Below are 18,894 nucleotides of genomic sequence, written 5' to 3' on the forward strand. Positions count from 1 at the left end.
GAATTTATTTAAAGTCTCGTTTGGTGGCGCGGGTGGATCAACAACTGTTCAACATATAATGTCTTATAAGTCTCATTTAGAGCAATGTCGCTCATAAAAAGGAATATTTGTAGAAATATCACTTGAACTTATACATCAATTTCAATTTGTAAATTCATGATTTGTCCAATGACTTTAATATCATCCAATTTTTCATCCATTTTGAAGGGTATTGAAATTGATGTATAAGTTCATGTGACATTTCTACAAAAATCCTCTCATAAAAATTAGCTTTGATTCATCTACAATCAAGTTTAACCCGAATCCAGTTTAACCCGAGTAACCAAACGAGACCCAAATATATAGGTATTTATTTGCAGTCAGTTCCAGTGTACCACGAACAAATATAAGCGAGTTTGGGATACTCTGGTGCACAATCGTGTTTTCAAGAGGTGTGGGTGAAAATATCACCAAACCAAGCCTAATCTTATTAAAAACAAAGGTGTCTACTCAGCTATTTTGTGTTGTGTGTATTTAGCAAATATGGCGCCTGCTCTCTCTCTCTCTCTCTCTCTCTCCGCAACTTTGAGTGAATAATAGATTGGCTCGAGTTCTAATAATAAGTCATCAATTTGGGAAGAAGGGCCACTTTTTTCATCATGGACAATTATCTGCATTATAGCAACCTACAACTTGAGCTTGTAGATAGGAGGATTTGGAGGAGATAGTAGAATACCAACAAACAAGCAACCAAATTTGTGAAATCTTTAAAAGCCACACCGCTTTGTTTTCCTCTTTTTGCCTTTCTTTTTGTGATAAAGGCAAGGGAAAAAGGCCATCATTTTCCTGATTGCTTGCATTGCATTTTCATATATTTTGCATATGCAGTCAAGCTTCTCAAGTCAACAAGGCATATGCTGAACATGGCTGCTGGTGGTGTTACCAAACTTTTATTCTTCCTTTCCTTGGGACAAGAAATAAAGAATAGAGGGAAGTCCAGAAAGTTCATACTAATAATAGACCTGATTACGTAGTAAATCAACAAACTAAAACATCAGATAAATAAAATTATACAACCAAATCAACCCATTTGCTTCTGCTAAGAAACCTACTTTTCAATCTAATTACATGTAGAAAAGATACCCTTTTCATATTATAAATATTTTTTTCCGGTTCTATTCGCCACAGAGAAAAGATAAGAAGAAGATTATACAAAATCAATCAACCATGGACCCTCGGAAATGATACAAAAATAAGTTAAAACGTTGAAAGACGATTAATATTACTTAATACACCCTCTTAGTGAAAAGGCTGCGCAGATTAAAAAGATTACCACCGACGCCACTATCTCCACCGTGACCACCGCCACCACCGCGGTTGCTGCTGCCACTGCCTCCACCGCCAGCCACACCTACAGCACTATTCTCGTCACTTCTACAACTCAAATGGCTTCTGTACCCAATGCACATCGGAACATTCAAATTCAAGACCCTGCCTTTCGCACCACCGGCGCCGGCTACAACGGTGGTATTTTTACTCCGGCGACTCTCGGGCACTTCCTTTTTGGTCCCCTTTTCAGCATTCCGAACATGTGGTTCCAAGCTGCTCTTTACTGCCACCGAGCTCCCGCGCCGGACCTGCCAAACCGGGCTGCTACGACCCAAATGGACTCCGGGCCGACCCGGACTTGCAGGAGGCCATTTTCTCGACTTCGACTCGCCCGTCGAGTTGCTCCTTGAACAAGGCGCGCTGTTCACCTTCCGGGTTGCGGGGGATCCGAATGGTGGTTTGGGTCGGGTATACGCGTTCCCGGCGGATCTACTGCGTGAAAAAGGCCATATATTGATGTTCAACTCGGCCGAGGTCGCTCCGGTTCCACCCTTTCGCTCTTTCTTCTTGTCTTTCTCTTTATCATTCTCGTCGCCTTTGACGGTTTTCTTCTCGCCCTTCTTAAAAATGTCCCTCCAACGCTTCGATGCGGTTAGTACTGGAGCGGTTGACAGCTCGGGTCCTGGGCTGGGTTCCGGTTCTGGGTCCGGAACAGCTGGTTCTGAGACGGGTTCTGAGATGGGTTGTGGATTTGGGTCAGGTGGGTCGGGTTGGTTGGGGAGGAGGTGGAGAGGGAGGAGCACGCCATCAACAAAGAGTTCATCAGCGGAGAGGAGATTGGGTTGAGGGCAGGAGGGGTTCCGGACCATCCAGAACTCGAACTCGGGCGAGTTGGAGTCGGTGCTGGTTCGTCTTCTTCGACTGTTGCTCTGCGAGAGGGTTTGTGGTTTGAATTTGGGGCTTTCTTCCATTGAGATTGAGATTGAGATTTTGGCAGTGAGAGAGGGAGGGGGAGATGTGTGGAGGATGAAGAGCGTGGGTGAGATACTTGGGAGGTGGGAAGTTTATTTTGGTTCCTGAGTGAGCTGCTCAGAGTTCAGTGCTTGGGACCCTACAAACAATAAAGAAAAGAGAATGAGTTTTCAAGGCATTAATAAAGCAGAGAGAGAAGGGAGGTTGGGTTGCTATTTAGTATTGGGTCCATTTTTATGCATACAAGTAGCAAAGGTGAAAACAAATGCTATTAGAAATTGTCATGGATGTGATTTTACCCTGGAAATGGAGAATAATAAGTTTGGTGAATTTTAAGTGTTTGTTGTGATTGATTCATTCCTAAGTCATACCAAATTTCGTTTAAATCGGATTTTAACTAGTCTTTACGCGTACACATAAATATGAACTAAATATTAATTGGTGAAATTCACATTGACTAAAATAACCATTGATCATTTCGTACGCGCATAAACAACAATACAGTTAATTACCATAATTTAATATCAGATTGCAATTTTGGATTTTTGAATTATGATCATATATTATGGTACGAATCGTACTCTTACGTTATGATATCTTCTAATTTAGTATCCATGTGGTAGAGTAACCAAAATTGAAGCATATGTGATCCAATTCAAGTTTCTAAAGCAATAGGATATTCCTATTTCCCCTGCAACGACTTCAATGTCTTTCTAATTTAAATGAAGAGCCATGATTATCTTTATGAACATGTATCAAGTATTAAAAATGGTGATGAGAATACACCTCGAGTTAAAATGATCAGTAAAAATATTTTCATTTAATTGTACATCTTGATTTTATTCTAACATCAAGAGTCTCAAATGTGTAGAGACTTTTTTGGGTTTGATTTGTAAAATGAAAGACATGTTTGCAAATTTACCCTACCTATTAATTATGTATAGGAATATTCACCCCCATAAATTTATAAAAAGGAATATTCACCATCCAACATTATTTTTCCCATCGAAATTGATCATTGTGTATTTTGGTTGATGATAAGCCTATTATTAATTAGTTAATTAGTTAATTAATGAGAATATGCTGACAACATATATACAACAAGGAAAAGTGGATTAAACCCCAACATCAAATAGTGTGGACAATATATGAAATGAAGTGAGGTTGATGTCATATCAAGGCGCCATGTGGATGTGGGGTTTCCAAATTCAAACCAAGTTGCCTACCCAGATTCATGGCACCTCCTCCTCATTATAGAGTGTCATTCTAAGCGTTGACATTCACTCCCATTATTATTATTATTTATCCCTATTGATCCAAAAACATCAAACACAATCATTTTACTCACATTCGATTTATTAGGTATCATACAAATATGAAACTATCAAACTCTCCCTAACTCAAAATGATTATATCATATTCGTTTTATAACTACTCGAATTCTTGATATTATACAAATTTGAGAGAGAAGAGGGAATATGGATAGAAAATCTTAATCACATCGATAACTAATCTTAACTACTCATACGCTGCAAATTCCTCGCGAATCTGTCATACTTTTGTAAGGCATAAGTGTGGATTATAGAATGTTTTTATTGAGTATGAATGAACTATATTTTTAATCTATTTATCGTTTTATTAGCAGTTGACTTGCTTTCTCTGGCTCGCAGGCTGCGGGCTGTAAATAAATTAGATCCCACATCTGCTGAATAATATCCACCATCAAACGAACACAAGTCCAATCCAAGACAAAACAGGACGGCTTTAAAAAACTGCGATGCAGGAAATAAATGAAGAAACTTTTATCAATTTAATCTTCCCAACAACTATCAATATTGACCATGTGATGGGCAGAAAGTAACAGGAATAAAATAAGATCACACGGTTGGAGTGGTCGTGGCAATATCGAAACCGATGCATTAGGTTTAGGTGTACAAAATGACAACAATATTTTGGGTGGATATGTTATGTGATCTCATATCAATCACAAAATGAGATAACAGAAGGAAGATGATGGGTAAGTTGTTGTATGCTAGTAATGGTGGTGGTGAAGCCTGTGGACCTGGGAATCAAAAGCATAGCTATTGGGAATGGCTGAAAAGGATCTTCCTTTTTCCCCTTCTGTTGATGGCGTTTGTTTGTAGACAAAATGATGAGCCATGTGAAAAGCATAAAAACAACCTTCTCCATCGATGTAACGGGCCCCTCCGAAACAGACCCTTGTTCATATTTATCAAACTCTACGTGTCGTGCTCATACTATAGTAGCAACGCGCGATTGACGTAAGCACAACTCACAATATGAGTTTCACATTACCCGTTTAAAGACTTATCATAAAACCACTCTTATTACTAATTCATTGAGATAAGATCATAATCAGTCTAATCATGTGAAGCATATGAGTTATATACGAGTGAAGAGGGCTAACAGCATTATCCCTCAATTGAAAAACCAAAAAGAAGAAAACAAAAGAACCCAGGCTGTCATGAATCACAAAAAAGTTGAAGGCCTGTAATCTGTATAAGGACAAGAACACATGATATAAGGACTATCAAAGGGTCCATATTGCTTAATTTTTTGCTTTTGATGGGTTTACAGCTTTAGAGATATTAGGTGAACTATTATTCTCTGTAATTCCCATATATTGCCATCCTTCCTTGGGGCATTTGACAACAAACATAAAACAAGTGCACAAGACAAAAGCTTCGTCTCTCTCTCTCTCTCTCTCTCTCTCTCTCTCTTAATTTTCTTCTTTTGTTTATTTTGATTATATTTTGATGTTGAGAATGAACTGTTATTAGAAGATGAAGATGGTGGCCCCCCACCCACTTCATCCTCCCCTCAACAAGAGAAAGGGATGGCTTTATTGCATCCACAGCCCAATGCTTTATCTAGGAAACCTCGAGAAACCCACATCCAGGAACCAGTCACTCAGCAGCCAGGGATAGAGGGTTCAGTGGCTCATAGGCTAAAACTTACTAGGCTCATAGCACTAGGTCTTGGGCTTCGCTATCCTCGATTTTTACACTCTATTGGTTTTTATTGCACACCAGTCCCAACTTTGTCACCATGCTTATGCTAACTCGTCCTCTTTATGCGACGAGACTAATATTGTTTTACTATTCGACTCACATGATTGATAACCTCAAAAAAATAGCAAAGCTATTTCCGTTCACACATGCGTTTCTCCCTTTTTGGGGTTTTCTTCTTTCTTTTTGCTTAATCTTTTGGTTCTTCTGATGTGATGGTTAGCTACTATTTTACTATTTTCGTGTAAAATTTAAAATTGCACTTCACTTGGGCTTTGAATTGAAGGCGAATTGATGTTTGCAGTAAAATTGAATTATAGAATAGAATACTATGAGAGTATGATTACGTGGTACTTATTGTACACGTGTTATAATATGGGTGGGCAATAGAGTTTATTTTTCTCCCTTTTAGAGAATAATATCAATAAATATTTACTTATATCATGACATGTATACAAGATATACCACATGATCGTACAACCATAATATTCATACATTTTTTAAAGTCTATATATGGTATCAAATTGTACACAGATTAAAGCAGCTCATTATATTCTGTTGAAGGAACAAAATGAAGAAACAGTAAACATGGCCTGAGAGTCGCACATGAATATGCTATTATTACGCCCTTGTTGTTTTTGCAGGTGCCACCTAAACATTATTATATCATTACATGGTCCCAACTCTCCACACATAAAACATTTCCAATGAGCTCGATAGAGATAGAACTCCCTTATTGTAACCCCTCATTATAAAAACTCAGAGATAGAAAATATTAGAGTTAAACTTTTTTAATAATTAAATAGTTGAATTAAATCCCTCATTCAACCCCCTCTCCCAAACCTACCCGGCAACACATGTTTCATCTCTGTTTTCTGGTCTCTTCACACAAGTACATCCATGCCCGTATTAGACGGTCTTCGGCTTGTATAAATCATAGGGAGAGTCAACCTAGGAAATAAAATAAATAAATAAACGAGATGACGTCAAAAAGTGATCAATCTATATTTTAGCCTACGTTTCCTAAGATGATTTGGCACCATTACCGGCCTCGGTTACTCATAACCCTACTATTTTTGTAAAATAACGTGGTGGGTATCAGTGACCAGAAAAATAAGATACAAAAAATAGAGAAGTAACATCAACATTCACAAATAAGATAAGAGATCGAAATATAATCGATAGTTTAATGCTACCATTACACAAGTTTTTATTTTTCTGCAATCTCAAAAGTTGTATTGGGTCTAGACTCATTAGTTCATAAACTCACAGTCGATCACAAAAATGCAAGGGAAAGAGCGAAAAGAATATGTAAAGGAAAAAATGGGGCTGGGCTGACACACCCAAGTTCCACATATTGATGTGGAACTTTCTTGTTCATCAATCCTTTAATTTAAGCAAGTGCCACTATTCTACGCAAAAGCAAAACAAGGCAAAACGTCAACGACGCTGCACCAAGACCTAATAAAACGCCTAAGCTTGAACTCCAAGTTCCAAGAGTAGCGTGTGACTAAGAGCATTCGATGCTGGCCCATGAAATTGAATGGGACCTGCAATGAAAAAAATTCAGATGAGTTACAGAGGAATGCAGCGAGGGCTAAAATCGAAATTACAATCGACACATGGTTAACAACACCAAATAAAGAAAAAGAAAAAGAAAAGAATCGTGAAGTTCATAGAATGTTGGTAAGAATCACAAACCAGGACTGATGTAACGATTGTTGATAGCCCAATCTTTCCTCAGGGATGCAAATTTCTTGAAGGGTGCACCTGAAAATTCATTATGAATAGTTCATGTTAAGTTGTTTGTTGATTCAAGATTTGAGAGTGATCATTGTCACCTGATATGCTAAATCACTATGCCTACTACTAGCAGGAACAGAAATATTCTCAAAGAAAAATCTTTACCTTCAAGTTCCACCATTGCCTTCTTGATCACAGGCTTGAACTTACCTGGAAAACAAATTCAACATTCAGAAAATCTCCCAGTAATTTTGAAGAAACTTGAACGCCAAGTTACAGCCAAGTACATCAGACAAAAACTAAAAACCTAAACTACTATTCTAATGAAATTTCGTAAAAGACCAGAAAGGTCATTTATAGTGCCAACGAAAATTGTCATAATTATTTTTGGAGAGATGAATAGTATGCTGGTATGCCTAGGACCAGGACAAAGAACCTACAACTGCATAATAACAATAGCCAAAGGTTACTATACCATGTCTCCTCTCCACGTCCATTAATGAAGTCAATGCAGTCCCACCAACGGTCCATTCCTCCACAGGAGCAGCCAAATTCCCAACCTGGAGACACCTCACGAAATATTACATACATAAAAAGACTCATAGTCATAAATAATACAATTAGGACAATAAAAATCTGGATCCAACAGCAACTAATAGAAGAAAAACGGTTTGGCAGACTGAATAAACAAGAAATAGGATACAGGCACAAACCGATGATATCACCCCAGTTTTTCCACCCTGAAGGAGTGCTCCAGCAGCATAACCCAATGCATAGCAGTAGGTAGAATCAAAGTTGGTTGGTAAACCACATCTTCCTTCATACCTGCATAAATTACGAAACAGGTGAACTAACCAGGGATGCAAACCTTAAGCAATATGTCTCATACAGAAACCCTAAACCTGTATCCAAAATAAAATGATCAATCCACACAGTGAGTGCATCTGTTATCCTCGAGTCCAGACCCTAAACATGGGATGCACACACATGCAATCAACAAATCCACATCAAGCCAAAGTATTATGTCACTAGGTTCAAAAGATAATTACCCGAAAAAGTGAGACTGTCCTTTGAATTGGCCATTATATGAACCTTCCTGCCTTCTCTTCTCCAAGTCAGTCTCAACCATTTGAATAAGCATCTTCTCTGTTTCTATTTTGGCTACCTAGTGGTAGAAACAAAGATACAAAACATGATTATGCCCAGAAAATCCCCAGACAGGTGAAAGCCAAATAGAAAAATCATAAATGTACCTGAACATTTCCATGTGGATCTCTTTCAAGCATCAGTTGCTCTTGGATTGCTTCAGGTAGGAAATCAAAAAGCTGTAGAGACTGACTAGTAAGTTTATTTTTCCACAGCCCACCTTCATCTACGACGTCATGGGCCAGAATTTCATTCAATTCAGCAATAAGGTTCTGCACCTGAAAGTGGAAAGATTACAAACATTATATGTTAGTCAACACAGTTATTTGGGTGTGCATGTATGTGTGAAACAGTAGAACATTTGATTTCTAAGTAACATACAAAGAAAGATGAAGAGAGGAGGATGAAGAAGTTAATACATTAAAGATCAAGAATACTACCTCAGGAATGAAATCAATTAGACCTTCAGGAATAAGTATGACACCATAGTTATAACCAAGGTCAGCACGCTTCAAGATTATATTCACAATGTAGTCGGTGACATTTTTCAGAGTCTGCTTCTTTGCAGCAACCTGTAGGAAAATATTAGTTAGATACATACAGCAAATGGATATTTTTCATTGCAATAATAGATTATTTTGCAATATGGTATTTCAAAACATTCCTTTTCTTTGGATATTTGCACTATGTGGTTCTTTTATATAACCTTAACAATTGAGGATGATTAGCAATAATACAACATTTACAAAGAATAATCGAAGAGGCTCTTTGAAAGCAATACCTCTTCTCCAATAATTGTAATGTTTGGATGGGTTTGCAGCGCACACTCCAATGTAATGTGTGAGGCTGCACGCCCCATAAGCCGTACAACTGCAGACATACACTCTCAGTTAAATATTTATACTGAATACATGAACTTGAAAATATCTAAGCCAGAGAGAGAGGTGAGGAAATGTTGCCCTTAAACTGCATGCCATAAGACACCGTATTTGAAATAACAGCTATAAGCCGGCATATTTGAAATAACAGCTATAATACAGGTATCTCACCTTAACGTACCAAACATAAATATGTATAATTTTTATCAACTAGATGTAAATTCTATATACTTACAATGATAATATTTTCCAGTTGACCGGGCATCTATCATGACATTGCCAATCATTTCTGCATATATCTGCATAACGTTTTAACAGTCTATTAATATTATGCTGAACCAGCATGAATGGTAGCTAAATTTATCACGTAAGGTATCTAAATGCTCATGGCGCTCCCGTTGGTCAAGAAGAATTTAAACCTGATCATTACACAAATAATATAATAACACCAAGTATAGGCATATAAATTAACCAGAGAAACACAAAAATTATATGTTGAATATACGCAATGTCATTGCAAATAAATTAAAGGTGCTTTCATGTTTGTGATAGGAAAGATGAAAATGAACAAAAATAGAAAACGGAGGTGTAAAATGTGAGTTTATATTAGTAGTTATGGCCATCGAGAAAAAGTTTTAAAGGTTTTAGTCACCTTGCAAGCAGTGTCAAACCCAAAACTTGTGGGGACCTCTTTACATTTCAAGTCACCATCAATGGTTTTTGGGCAACCTATCACTCGAGTTTTCAAGTTCTTCCCCCTGGTTTAACAGATAAAAGAGAAAAATTACCAAACCAGAAAAACAATTATATCAAAAGAAAAGTTAAGCTACTCTTCTCATAGAAGAAAATTCCCACATCATTAGGTTTAATTTCAAGCAAATGATAGAAAAGGCTGCCACAAGCAGAGAAGAATGCAAGTTTCCTCTGACCAATAAAATCACTCCAAAGAAATTCATCACAACATACCTGAAGTTTTCAGCAAGGAGGCAGGCATTTGTGTTGGAGTCATCTCCGCCAATAACAACAAAGCCATCCAAATCCAGCTTCACAGCTGTTTCTTCTGCTTGTTTAAACTAAAATTCATATCCATTAAAAATTGTTAGCTGTCAATGGTTATATAAATATACTTAACATGAATTTCCTCACAAAGAAAACAAGAGTCACCTGCTCTGGAGTTTCAATCTTGTCCCTTCCACTACAAATCATATCAAAACCACCCTGGTAAGAAGAAAATTTGAGTATTACGTCATTATTTTCTTGATAAAATGCATCTGCACATATATAGCTAAGTACATGTGCAACACTTACAATGCTTACAATCTAAATACAGATGCGCATATCCTCATGATAGATTTATGTGCACGTACGTATACAATTACAGTGTTACATACTAATTGCTCCTTGCAACAAGTAACTTGAGGTAGAACCTTCACAAAACTAAGGGATTCACATCAAAATTCTCACCTGATTTCTGTAGGGATAAATATACTCGGAGTTAAGTTCAATGTATTTGTTTTTCATGATCCCAGCAGGCCCGCCCCTGAATCCATACAATGTGCTCCCTTTGGCACGGTCTTGCAAGTAATCTAACACCAAAACACAGATAGAACTCAACCAAAATTCAAAAACAATAGAAATTTAACAAAAAGGATCGAATTGATCATTAAGACACTCACCAAAAATTCCAGAAATCACATTGTGCCCTCCAGGTGCTTGGCCTCCAGATAAAACGACACCGATCTTCAACTTCTGCTGGGGTAGAGCAGAATCGAAGTCACTTGGCACCAACAGTGCAGATGGCTGACCGAAAACATTCGGAAACAGCTTTGCAATCTCATCTGAACAAAAAAAAAACAAAACGAACAGTCAAATACGGAAGAGAAAAAAACTAGAACACACAGAATCCACTGTTTGATCGCCAAGAAACAGCAGGAAAGTGAAAGTCCGAAAGAAAATATTATTTTGCACGTCAAATATTGTGCTTTTAATATCTAGAAAAACAAAAACAGAACGAAAATAACTTCACCAATACAACTAAATCTAACTGATTAAATCTAAGGTGAAACTGCAAAATCTTATAATCTTACGAAGTCGAAAGTCACCAAGATCAAACGCTACTATCGGTCGACCAACTAAAACTCACAGATCGGAGTAGAATATGAAAAGAAGAAACTGACCTGGATTGCCGGCGGCGGAGCTAGCGGGTCCGTCGACGACCTTGAAGGGCTTTGTGAGCACGGAAGGCAGAGGAAGCTTATGGTCAATGCGACTCGACTGAACTTCGCTGTAGACTGCGGCGACTCGGCCGGTGACTGGCGCAGCAACTGCCTCGCCGGCGGAGACACCACCATTAGCAACCAGTGAAGGAGTCATTGTTAAACCTAACACACACAGACAGCGTCTCCGAGATCTCTGAGTTTTAGGTGTGACTGCGAGCGAAGCGTGAATCTATTCAATTGTGTTTGACTCCCGACAGTGTGTGCGTGTTTAAATGAGGGGTTGAAAAGGGTAAGAACGTCTTTTTCGGGGTTTGGATTCTCCGCCTTGGAGCTGAATGAATGTTAGTTGTTGCCCATTCGATTCGAGGGTATTTTGGGAATTGGACGGACGAGATTTGTGGAAGAGGCGGTGCATAGTATGTTATGGTGGTCTAGAGGGCAGTGGATATTGGATGGCGGGTTTTGCGTGTAGGTAGATACCTAACCTTCTGGTGGTTGGTGGGCGCCAGAAATCCAGACGCAAAAGGCATATTCCGGATTCGAGATCCTTCGTTTGCGTTCAAATCAAGGGTACTTGGTGGCAAATCATTATTTGTGTAAACAACTGGGTAAATTACAGGCCCAGTTGCCTCAGACATTTTCGTCACCCAAATTGGGCTCAAATGAAAACCCAACAGTGAGGTCACTGGGCTGGACATAATTTCCCAAATTGGGCACAAATGAAAACCCAAAAGTGCACCCAAATCGGGCTCAAATGAAAACCCAACAGTGACGTCATTATAGAGAAGGGGATTGAATTCGGGTGTAAGGGAGCTGACGCCCAGTCTTGGCCGACTGGTCTAACACATGTCTACGTAATCTTAGCTTATGAGGCAAAATATTTTTAAGCAGTAATTAAGCAAATTGAACACAGAGAGAATGGCATAATACCTACCAACTACCAAGGCTTAACTCATAATTTAACACACATGGAGATGATGGAGGCAATACCCCTCTAATCAAAGATGTGGTGATGATTAGCCTACTACAAATCACTTTAATATCATATCATTAGGATGTTTATGCTTTAGCTTTGCTTTACTAATGAGGATCATCATAGCAACACCGACACGTGCCGCTATACTCATTTAACAACTTGGTTAGCAGCAATGATGGTTTTGTACATACAGATTAACTTAAACATATGATCATTTGTACATAATCCAAATTAATATGATCACATGCTAAACACCTTGTGCTTACATTTGATTTAATTTTCACTTTTCCTTTCTAGCTCGCTTTGTGTTCAATCTACAGGGAGGAATCCACAAAAGAGATTCTCACCAGCTGTATAAAATCCTTGTCGGATTTTCTGCATAATTGGATAAGGCAACATGCAGCATTAAACAAGTAGAGAAATTGGAGATTAAAAATATGCACAGAAGCTCCATTCAGCTCATTTTATACCTACTACAGTCTTTAATCAATAGGCTTCATGGAATTTGAACCCCAATGAGATGCTGCTTTCCATGTTATTAACCAAACTTTCAAAAGAAGGCCACCTAATACCAATGAGATGAGACCCTATAAAGAAAACTGTTAATTAAGGTCCACTTAAACATCATGATTACTTACTGGCTCAATTAACCAAACGAATGTTCCCCATTTGCCTTGTAATCTTTCACTAACTCACGTATTAAATGTCCTAAACACAAGACACAATCATGATAAACTTGCCCCACTTGCCAATTGTGCATAAATGATTTAATTTTGTCACAAATTTTTTCTTCAAAGCTCCAGCTTAATTCATGTCCAAGAATGAAAGCCTCCTCCAGTTCCAGGCAGCAGCAGAGCAAGAAGCAAGTCCAGCTTCAGCAGAGAGCATGCAGGGCTCTGTGTTGCAGCTGCAGGCTTAGTGTGTCTTCATCCAATTCAGAGGAGGTAGAAAGCTCAAGCTCTGATAGGTACCCTTCCATATCAAGCCTGTCACATGCCATGGTTCAAGAGAGATTGGACCAAATGATTAGAGAGAGGCAGGAGGCCTCAAGACATGTTGTAGATTGTCAAAAAAAAAAGCAGAGAGCAGGTGATCATCATCAACTTCAAGCAGGAGGAGGAACTAAATTCATTGTGATGGTTGCCATGGAAAAGTGCTCTTACGATCCAAGAGAGGATTTCAGGGAGTCCGTGGCGGAGATGATAATGGCGAACCGGATTGAAGAGCCCAAGGATCTTCGCAGCCTCTTGAATTATTATGTTTCCATGAATTCGGAGGAGTATCATGGGATTATACTCGAGGTGTTTCATGAAGTTTGCTCTGATTTATTCTTCTGTAAATTCCATTAATTGATGGCCACAGTGCTAATTATTTAAGCATACAAATGAAATGAGGATTATGGGATGATATTGAAGAGTTTGTCATTGTAGTTGTCCTTATGTAACTTAAGTCATGAGATGATTTTCATGATAATATTGTCTGATTACGGTTAGCTCAAGTGGTTAATAACACTTGGTAGTATTTAATTATGCACTCGAGGTCTTCGATTTTCCTCTTTCCAAGCAGGAAAAAGAACCAAATTTAAAGGCACAATGCAAAACAAACATTACACACCTTAATCAACGTATACAAATTTATATATATAAATCCAAATCACAATCGCAACTCAAACACAGGCATGATACTGAATCTCAATTAGCATACTATTTATGACAATTCCTTATTAGTAGTGAAGGAAGATTGAAGACAAATTAAAATTGTACAAATCATATAACGCTTCATGCTGGCTCTGTGATTCAGTTTGCCTTGGTCTTATCACATTTTCTCTTGGCAAAGCGGCCGAAGGGCAAGAGGAAATTCTGGTTAATTTGATCAAATATGACTTTGACAAACTGATACATAGGAAATTGCATCAGGCCAAATAGAGGGACAGGAAAAAGGGCGACAGAGTAAAGCAGAGACTTAGTCCATTTCTTCTCGACACGAATCAGAAGAAAAATACTAGCAGCGAAGGCTAGCTTGGTGGTTGCCATGGACAAGAAGAGCAAGATGAAACCGGTCATGAGCTTGCGGGGAAGACCGTGACAGAAAAATGGGTACTCAAGAGGAGAGGAGAGGATAGAGAGGAAAAAGGCCACCGAAGACAATGAGCAGGAGATGGCCGCGAGGTCCATGCAGGTGAAGATCCAGAAGAGAGGAGAGTCATTTGGTCCTTTATCACCAGGAATGGCGTAAGCTGCTGCAAAGACCACACCGGCGACGAGCACTGCCACGGTTGAGCACGACTGAGCTGTGTCTTTTATCCCTTCCTGTGCAGCTGTGCTGACTTCAGAAGCTCATTGTGCTGCTCGTTGAACAGCTCCTCCGCTGTTTGATCCCTGTTGTTTGCGATGCATAGTGTAATGAGGTGGTACTATATTTTTCACAAGCTGGAGACAAGAACATATATATAAGTCTAAGCCCAACGTTTGTCTTTTCAAAGACCAACTTTTGTTATTTACAAGTTATCAATACTATATTGTCAGTCCGTGAGTCCGTGACCGTCTCTTTTAAGTATGGATATAACGGGGATCTCACCAACGTCCATCGCAACTCAACTTGCAATTGCATGGCTGGACCAATTAATTTCTGAGCCATTGCTATAGAGTAATAGCTCCTATCTGCAGCTTGGTGCAATATGGTGTTGCCATCACCGTCAATCCTTGCATTCAACCTTGACCTTATTGTTGGCTTGCTTTCGATAAGCTCAAAGATCTCTTTTTGACGGTGCTTAATGGCCAGATGCAAAATGTTCTGTTGATCAACGCTACCGTGCTCAGCTGCCTGAGAATGCCAGTATCTCTTTAACAATAGGCACAAATCCTGTTAATGTAGCTATAAGCAATGGGGTATATTGACCAAAAAAAAAAGCAATGGGGTATAGGTATAAACTTTCTGCTTCTTAGATTTGGTTGGTCCTGCAGAACCCTTTCCTTTTTTATATCCTCCATGTTCCACTGGCACCACAGTCGTCTCGTCTTTTGCTTGTTTAGTATTCTGGCACGAATAACCTTTCTCGGCGAGCAAAGGGATGAGTTTCTCAACCAGCAAAAGGATCTGCCCCATAGGCTTGGTTGGTTCTGCGGAACCCTTTCCTTCTTGATCTCCTCCATCACACTCACCATTATTATTATTATTATTATGATTTTCCTCTGACCGCAGAGAAATCGTCTTGTCTTCTGCTGGTGTCGAATCCTGCCACGAATAGTCTTCCTCCACGAGCAAACGGATGACTTCCTTCAGATAATTTTTATTTTTCTTGTCCTTCCAGATCTTATAGATTATGCCATTTTCTATCCATCACGGTAAAGATCGGCACACGATTAGTTAATGTATAAGAGAATCAAATGAAAGAGAAATTAATTGAAGGGGTATAATTAAGCAAGCATGCAGACATATCTTGGCGAACATATATATATGCATCATCAAGTATAAATTAGGCCAGAAACTAAACAAACCTTTAGTAAGGAAGTTCCACATGGAAGTGTACACGTTCAGAATAACTGAAATTTTATGCATGCAACTTCATCAGGATCCTAGCTATATTATATAAGTTAGTAGTTAGTAGTTAGTAGTTCAACATATCCGGTTGACAATTAATTAGATTTACAAATGATTTTGATTACCTGCAAGCTTCTTCGGATGGATGGATTGGGGAGGCTGGTCGCTCGCGCAACCCAAGCGGCTCTCCACATCATCCTTTTTTTTTTAGGGGAGACCCAAGGGTATACACCGCCGACAGTAGTGACTAATCCCTTTCGCCGCGGGAGCTCTCCCAATGGAGGTAAACGGCTGGCCACAAAATGCCCTCCATTCTCATGGGCGGGGATCGAACCCCCAACCTCATGGTTAAGGAATGAGGTGAGCTACCACCACACCACATCTCATGGTTCTCTCCACATCATCCTTGACGACATCATTATCCTTGTGATTTGGTGTGACTAGATCTCCAACAGGAAGGCCTGCATGTACAACAAGAATTAATATATATGCATGTCATAGAACTTGAGCATCTGTTAACTTATATATACTGTAATTAATTAATGATAAATGAGCATCTTCCATTTGCTTTGTTGAAATACTGGATCTAAGGCAGTTGGCATTTGGGCTAGCAATTGAAGGCTTGTCAATCCTTCACCTTCCTTTCTTTGTGCAAGAAATTTGTAGTTCTTCTGCAACCAATGAGCAGTCTCTGCATATATTGGAAGCCAAAAAATGAGTACTATATATATCTATTAATTAATGTGCATATATATTGATTAATCGAGAGTGAAAGAGAAAGACCAAAATGTTGGCCAGTGACTGCGATATGAAGAATGGACATTCTATCATTTCGGTGGAAGTGCCTCAGAAGATTGTCTGGATTCTCCTTCTTGAGTTTGTCAGCAAAAAACTGGACCATGTCAGTGTGACCAAGAGCAGCTGCCCTGTAAATTGGCGACTCTCCTAAATTGTTCCGAATCTCTAGCAGATGCCAATTCTCATCATCATTACTACTAGCAGGAGGCTTATTGAATTTGCTCAGTAAGAACTCTGCTGCCACCCGCGTGTTTATTCGGACGCCTCAAGGCCCTGCATTTATCATCAGAAGGCAGTAAATTAATCAAGAATTCAAGGACGTGTTTGCCCAGTGATTTGCTGCAGCAGGAAGCTGCAATGTGCAATGCAGTGTCATCGTCCGCCGTCAATGGATGATCCAATATTTGCGGATGGTCCTTGTAGTATTTCTTCATGCCTTCCCAGTCATTCTCCATGGCTAGAGCATAAGGAAGTTTCAATTCTTCAATTTTATTTGCTCCCTTTTCATCCTTATGAAGAACCTCTACTGTATTCCAATACTTGTTTTTGTGTGCCATCTCTGGGTACTCCAGCCAGCTCTACCTTCTCCTGCTGTGTGGTGGTTTTCGCTTTGTTTTATAGCTATAGGCTAGATGCTCCTTCTTGCACAAGAACTTTCCTACTTTCGCTTTACTTACATTGTAGAGGAATATTGTACACTAACAGAAGTTGAAAAATATAAAAGCATAATGTATAAAAGCATAAGGTTTACTATCTATCTGTATGCTTGACCGATCCGAATCTGCCTTTGCTGATTTAATTGGTTTCCGATTGTAAATTCTGTGAACCGAGTGTGTGCGCCACAAGAATGTCTCCCCGCAGGATCTTGAAGTGACTTGCACGGGGTGACGTCCTTGATGTCACTCGTTTTCATGAACCTCTACAATGGGAGCAGGTAGAAATGGAGGATTAAAAGAAAAGTGGGCCTTGCACATGATACTCATCACTTAAGGTAAAAAGACAAAAAACACCCATGCCACATTTTCGAAACAAACAGAATTATGAATGGAGATGACGGCATGAGGCAAAGTGGAACATCGAATCTTGGTAAGGGTGCAAAGTGGGCCATTTTGACTTCAAGAGGACAATATAGGATTTGACCATAGTTTCGAGGGCACTACAATAAATAAGCCTTGTTAATATTACAACATACATAGATCCATGAAATTGACACCGATATTTTTGTAACTATCCCAAGCCTTGTTAATATTACACCATACTTTAAACTTTTTAATTTAAATGGAAGGGCAAAAGTGCACTTTAGGCTCTTCAAAAAATATATGGATCTCATAAAATAAAATAAAATTTTACAATAATTGAAGTGTCATGTTATAGATCGTTAGATTATTGCAACAAAATAAAGATGAAGTGAAATGCGGGTAAATGTGTAGATTATAAATACAAAGGCTCGGGATCCCTAGATTAATAGTACCACGTGTGGTGTGATGATGACAATCAAGACTTTTCTAAAGGAATATTGTAAACTTGGATATGTATAAATATATATACTTTGCTTAATTAATTAACTAGTAAAGTTGGAAAATGTAAAGCATACATTGAATAATATTAGGCCCCGTTTGGTTCATGGGAAAGGAGACTTGAGGATGAGAAATCAATTGTTTTTCCATGTTTGGTAAGTCCAGGTATGAGAAATCGTTGCTTGGCCCATGGGAAAGTAGGGGGGAAAGTGAAGCCATCCTCCTAATTTGGGTTTTGTTTTCCCTCCTCGTGGGAAACTTTGGGAAAAGGAGCCAATATTAAATGAACATTTTTCATGACCATTTTGTCCCTATCGACAATTTAGAATTACAATATATCATTAAATGCATTCTTTTTTTATTTGATTTAATATGGGTATAATTGAAAATTTATACAAACTTTGTTTTCTATTCCTACTCAAAACAAACATTGGAAATGAAATAAAGTGATATCTCTCGGTCACTTTCCCAGCATTACCACATGTAGGAAAGGAATCTTCAATTTCCCATCTCTTGGGAAATTCGTCAAATTCATTCCGTGAACCAAACGGGGCCTTAAGGTTTACTATCCATCTGTATGCTTGATCGATCCGTATAGGGATCTACCTTTGCTTAGTTAATTAGTTTAGAATTGTAGATTCTGTAAACGAGTGTGTGCAGCACATGGATGTCCTTTTGCAATGAAATTAAGAAAGCTGCATTTAACTTGTGGGTTTATTTATTTTTATTTTTTTACACCTTAGATGGGGTTGTGATAGAGAGATTACG

At 38.7% G+C, this 18,894-nt stretch overlaps 3 protein-coding genes and 1 pseudogene across 4 annotated transcripts; 1 reads left to right on the forward strand and 3 right to left on the reverse strand.

Annotated features, from left to right (window-relative positions):
• Positions 1–1,005: 1,005 nt before the first annotated feature.
• Positions 1,006–2,486, reverse strand: LOC110761516 (serine/arginine repetitive matrix-like protein). Its single transcript, XM_021964000.2, has one exon. The coding sequence runs from the start codon at positions 2,277–2,279 to the stop codon at positions 1,266–1,268; it is 1,014 nt and encodes a 337-aa protein (XP_021819692.2). The 5' UTR covers positions 2,280–2,486; the 3' UTR covers positions 1,006–1,265.
• A 3,990-nt stretch (positions 2,487–6,476) lies between these two features.
• Positions 6,477–11,553, reverse strand: LOC110764532 (pyrophosphate--fructose 6-phosphate 1-phosphotransferase subunit beta). The gene is made up of 16 exons (XM_021967524.2): positions 11,254–11,553; positions 10,753–10,914; positions 10,541–10,662; positions 10,241–10,294; positions 10,043–10,149; positions 9,729–9,834; positions 9,312–9,375; positions 8,980–9,068; positions 8,639–8,770; positions 8,306–8,476; positions 8,102–8,217; positions 7,766–7,877; positions 7,528–7,612; positions 7,218–7,262; positions 7,011–7,079; positions 6,477–6,859 (listed from the first exon to the last, which is right to left on the reverse strand). Exons 1-16 carry the CDS (start codon positions 11,447–11,449, stop codon positions 6,783–6,785), a joined length of 1,707 nt encoding a protein of 568 aa, XP_021823216.2. The 5' UTR covers positions 11,450–11,553; the 3' UTR covers positions 6,477–6,782.
• A 1,534-nt stretch (positions 11,554–13,087) lies between these two features.
• On the forward strand, positions 13,088–13,753 carry LOC110764530 (transcription repressor). Its single transcript, XM_021967521.2, has one exon. The coding sequence runs from the start codon at positions 13,093–13,095 to the stop codon at positions 13,618–13,620; it is 528 nt and encodes a 175-aa protein (XP_021823213.1). The 5' UTR covers positions 13,088–13,092; the 3' UTR covers positions 13,621–13,753.
• Positions 13,754–13,960: 207 nt separating this feature from the next.
• Positions 13,961–17,242, reverse strand: LOC110764543 (uncharacterized; annotated as a pseudogene). Its single transcript, XR_015835344.1, has 5 exons — positions 16,595–17,242; positions 16,359–16,502; positions 16,189–16,272; positions 14,849–15,603; positions 13,961–14,700 (listed from the first exon to the last, which is right to left on the reverse strand). The product of XR_015835344.1 is annotated as an uncharacterized LOC110764543 (transcript).
• Positions 17,243–18,894: the final 1,652 nt, after the last annotated feature.

The sequence above is a fragment of the Prunus avium genome, chromosome 4, assembly GCF_965620075.1.
Source record: "Prunus avium chromosome 4, drPruAviu1.hap1.1, whole genome shotgun sequence".
Lineage (NCBI taxonomy): Eukaryota > Viridiplantae > Streptophyta > Magnoliopsida > Rosales > Rosaceae > Prunus > Prunus avium.

Bases quoted from the DNA above. Each gene is read 5' to 3' on its own strand.
- LOC110761516 (XM_021964000.2), bottom strand. From the start codon at position 2,279: ATGGAAGAAAGCCCCAAATTCAAACCACAAACCCTCTCGCAGAGCAAC.
- LOC110764532 (XM_021967524.2), bottom strand. From the start codon at position 11,449: ATGACTCCTTCACTGGTTGCTAATGGTGGTGTCTCCGCCGGCGAGGCA. The intron at 10,915-11,253 runs GTCAGTTTCTTC...TTTTTTGTTCAG, and splicing joins CTCCGCCGCCGGCAATCCAG to ATGAGATTGCAAAGCTGTTT. The intron at 6,860-7,010 runs GTTTGTGATTCT...TTTTCATTGCAG, and splicing joins CAATCGTTACATCAGTCCTG to GTCCCATTCAATTTCATGGG.
- LOC110764530 (XM_021967521.2), top strand. From the start codon at position 13,093: ATGAAAGCCTCCTCCAGTTCCAGGCAGCAGCAGAGCAAGAAGCAAGTC.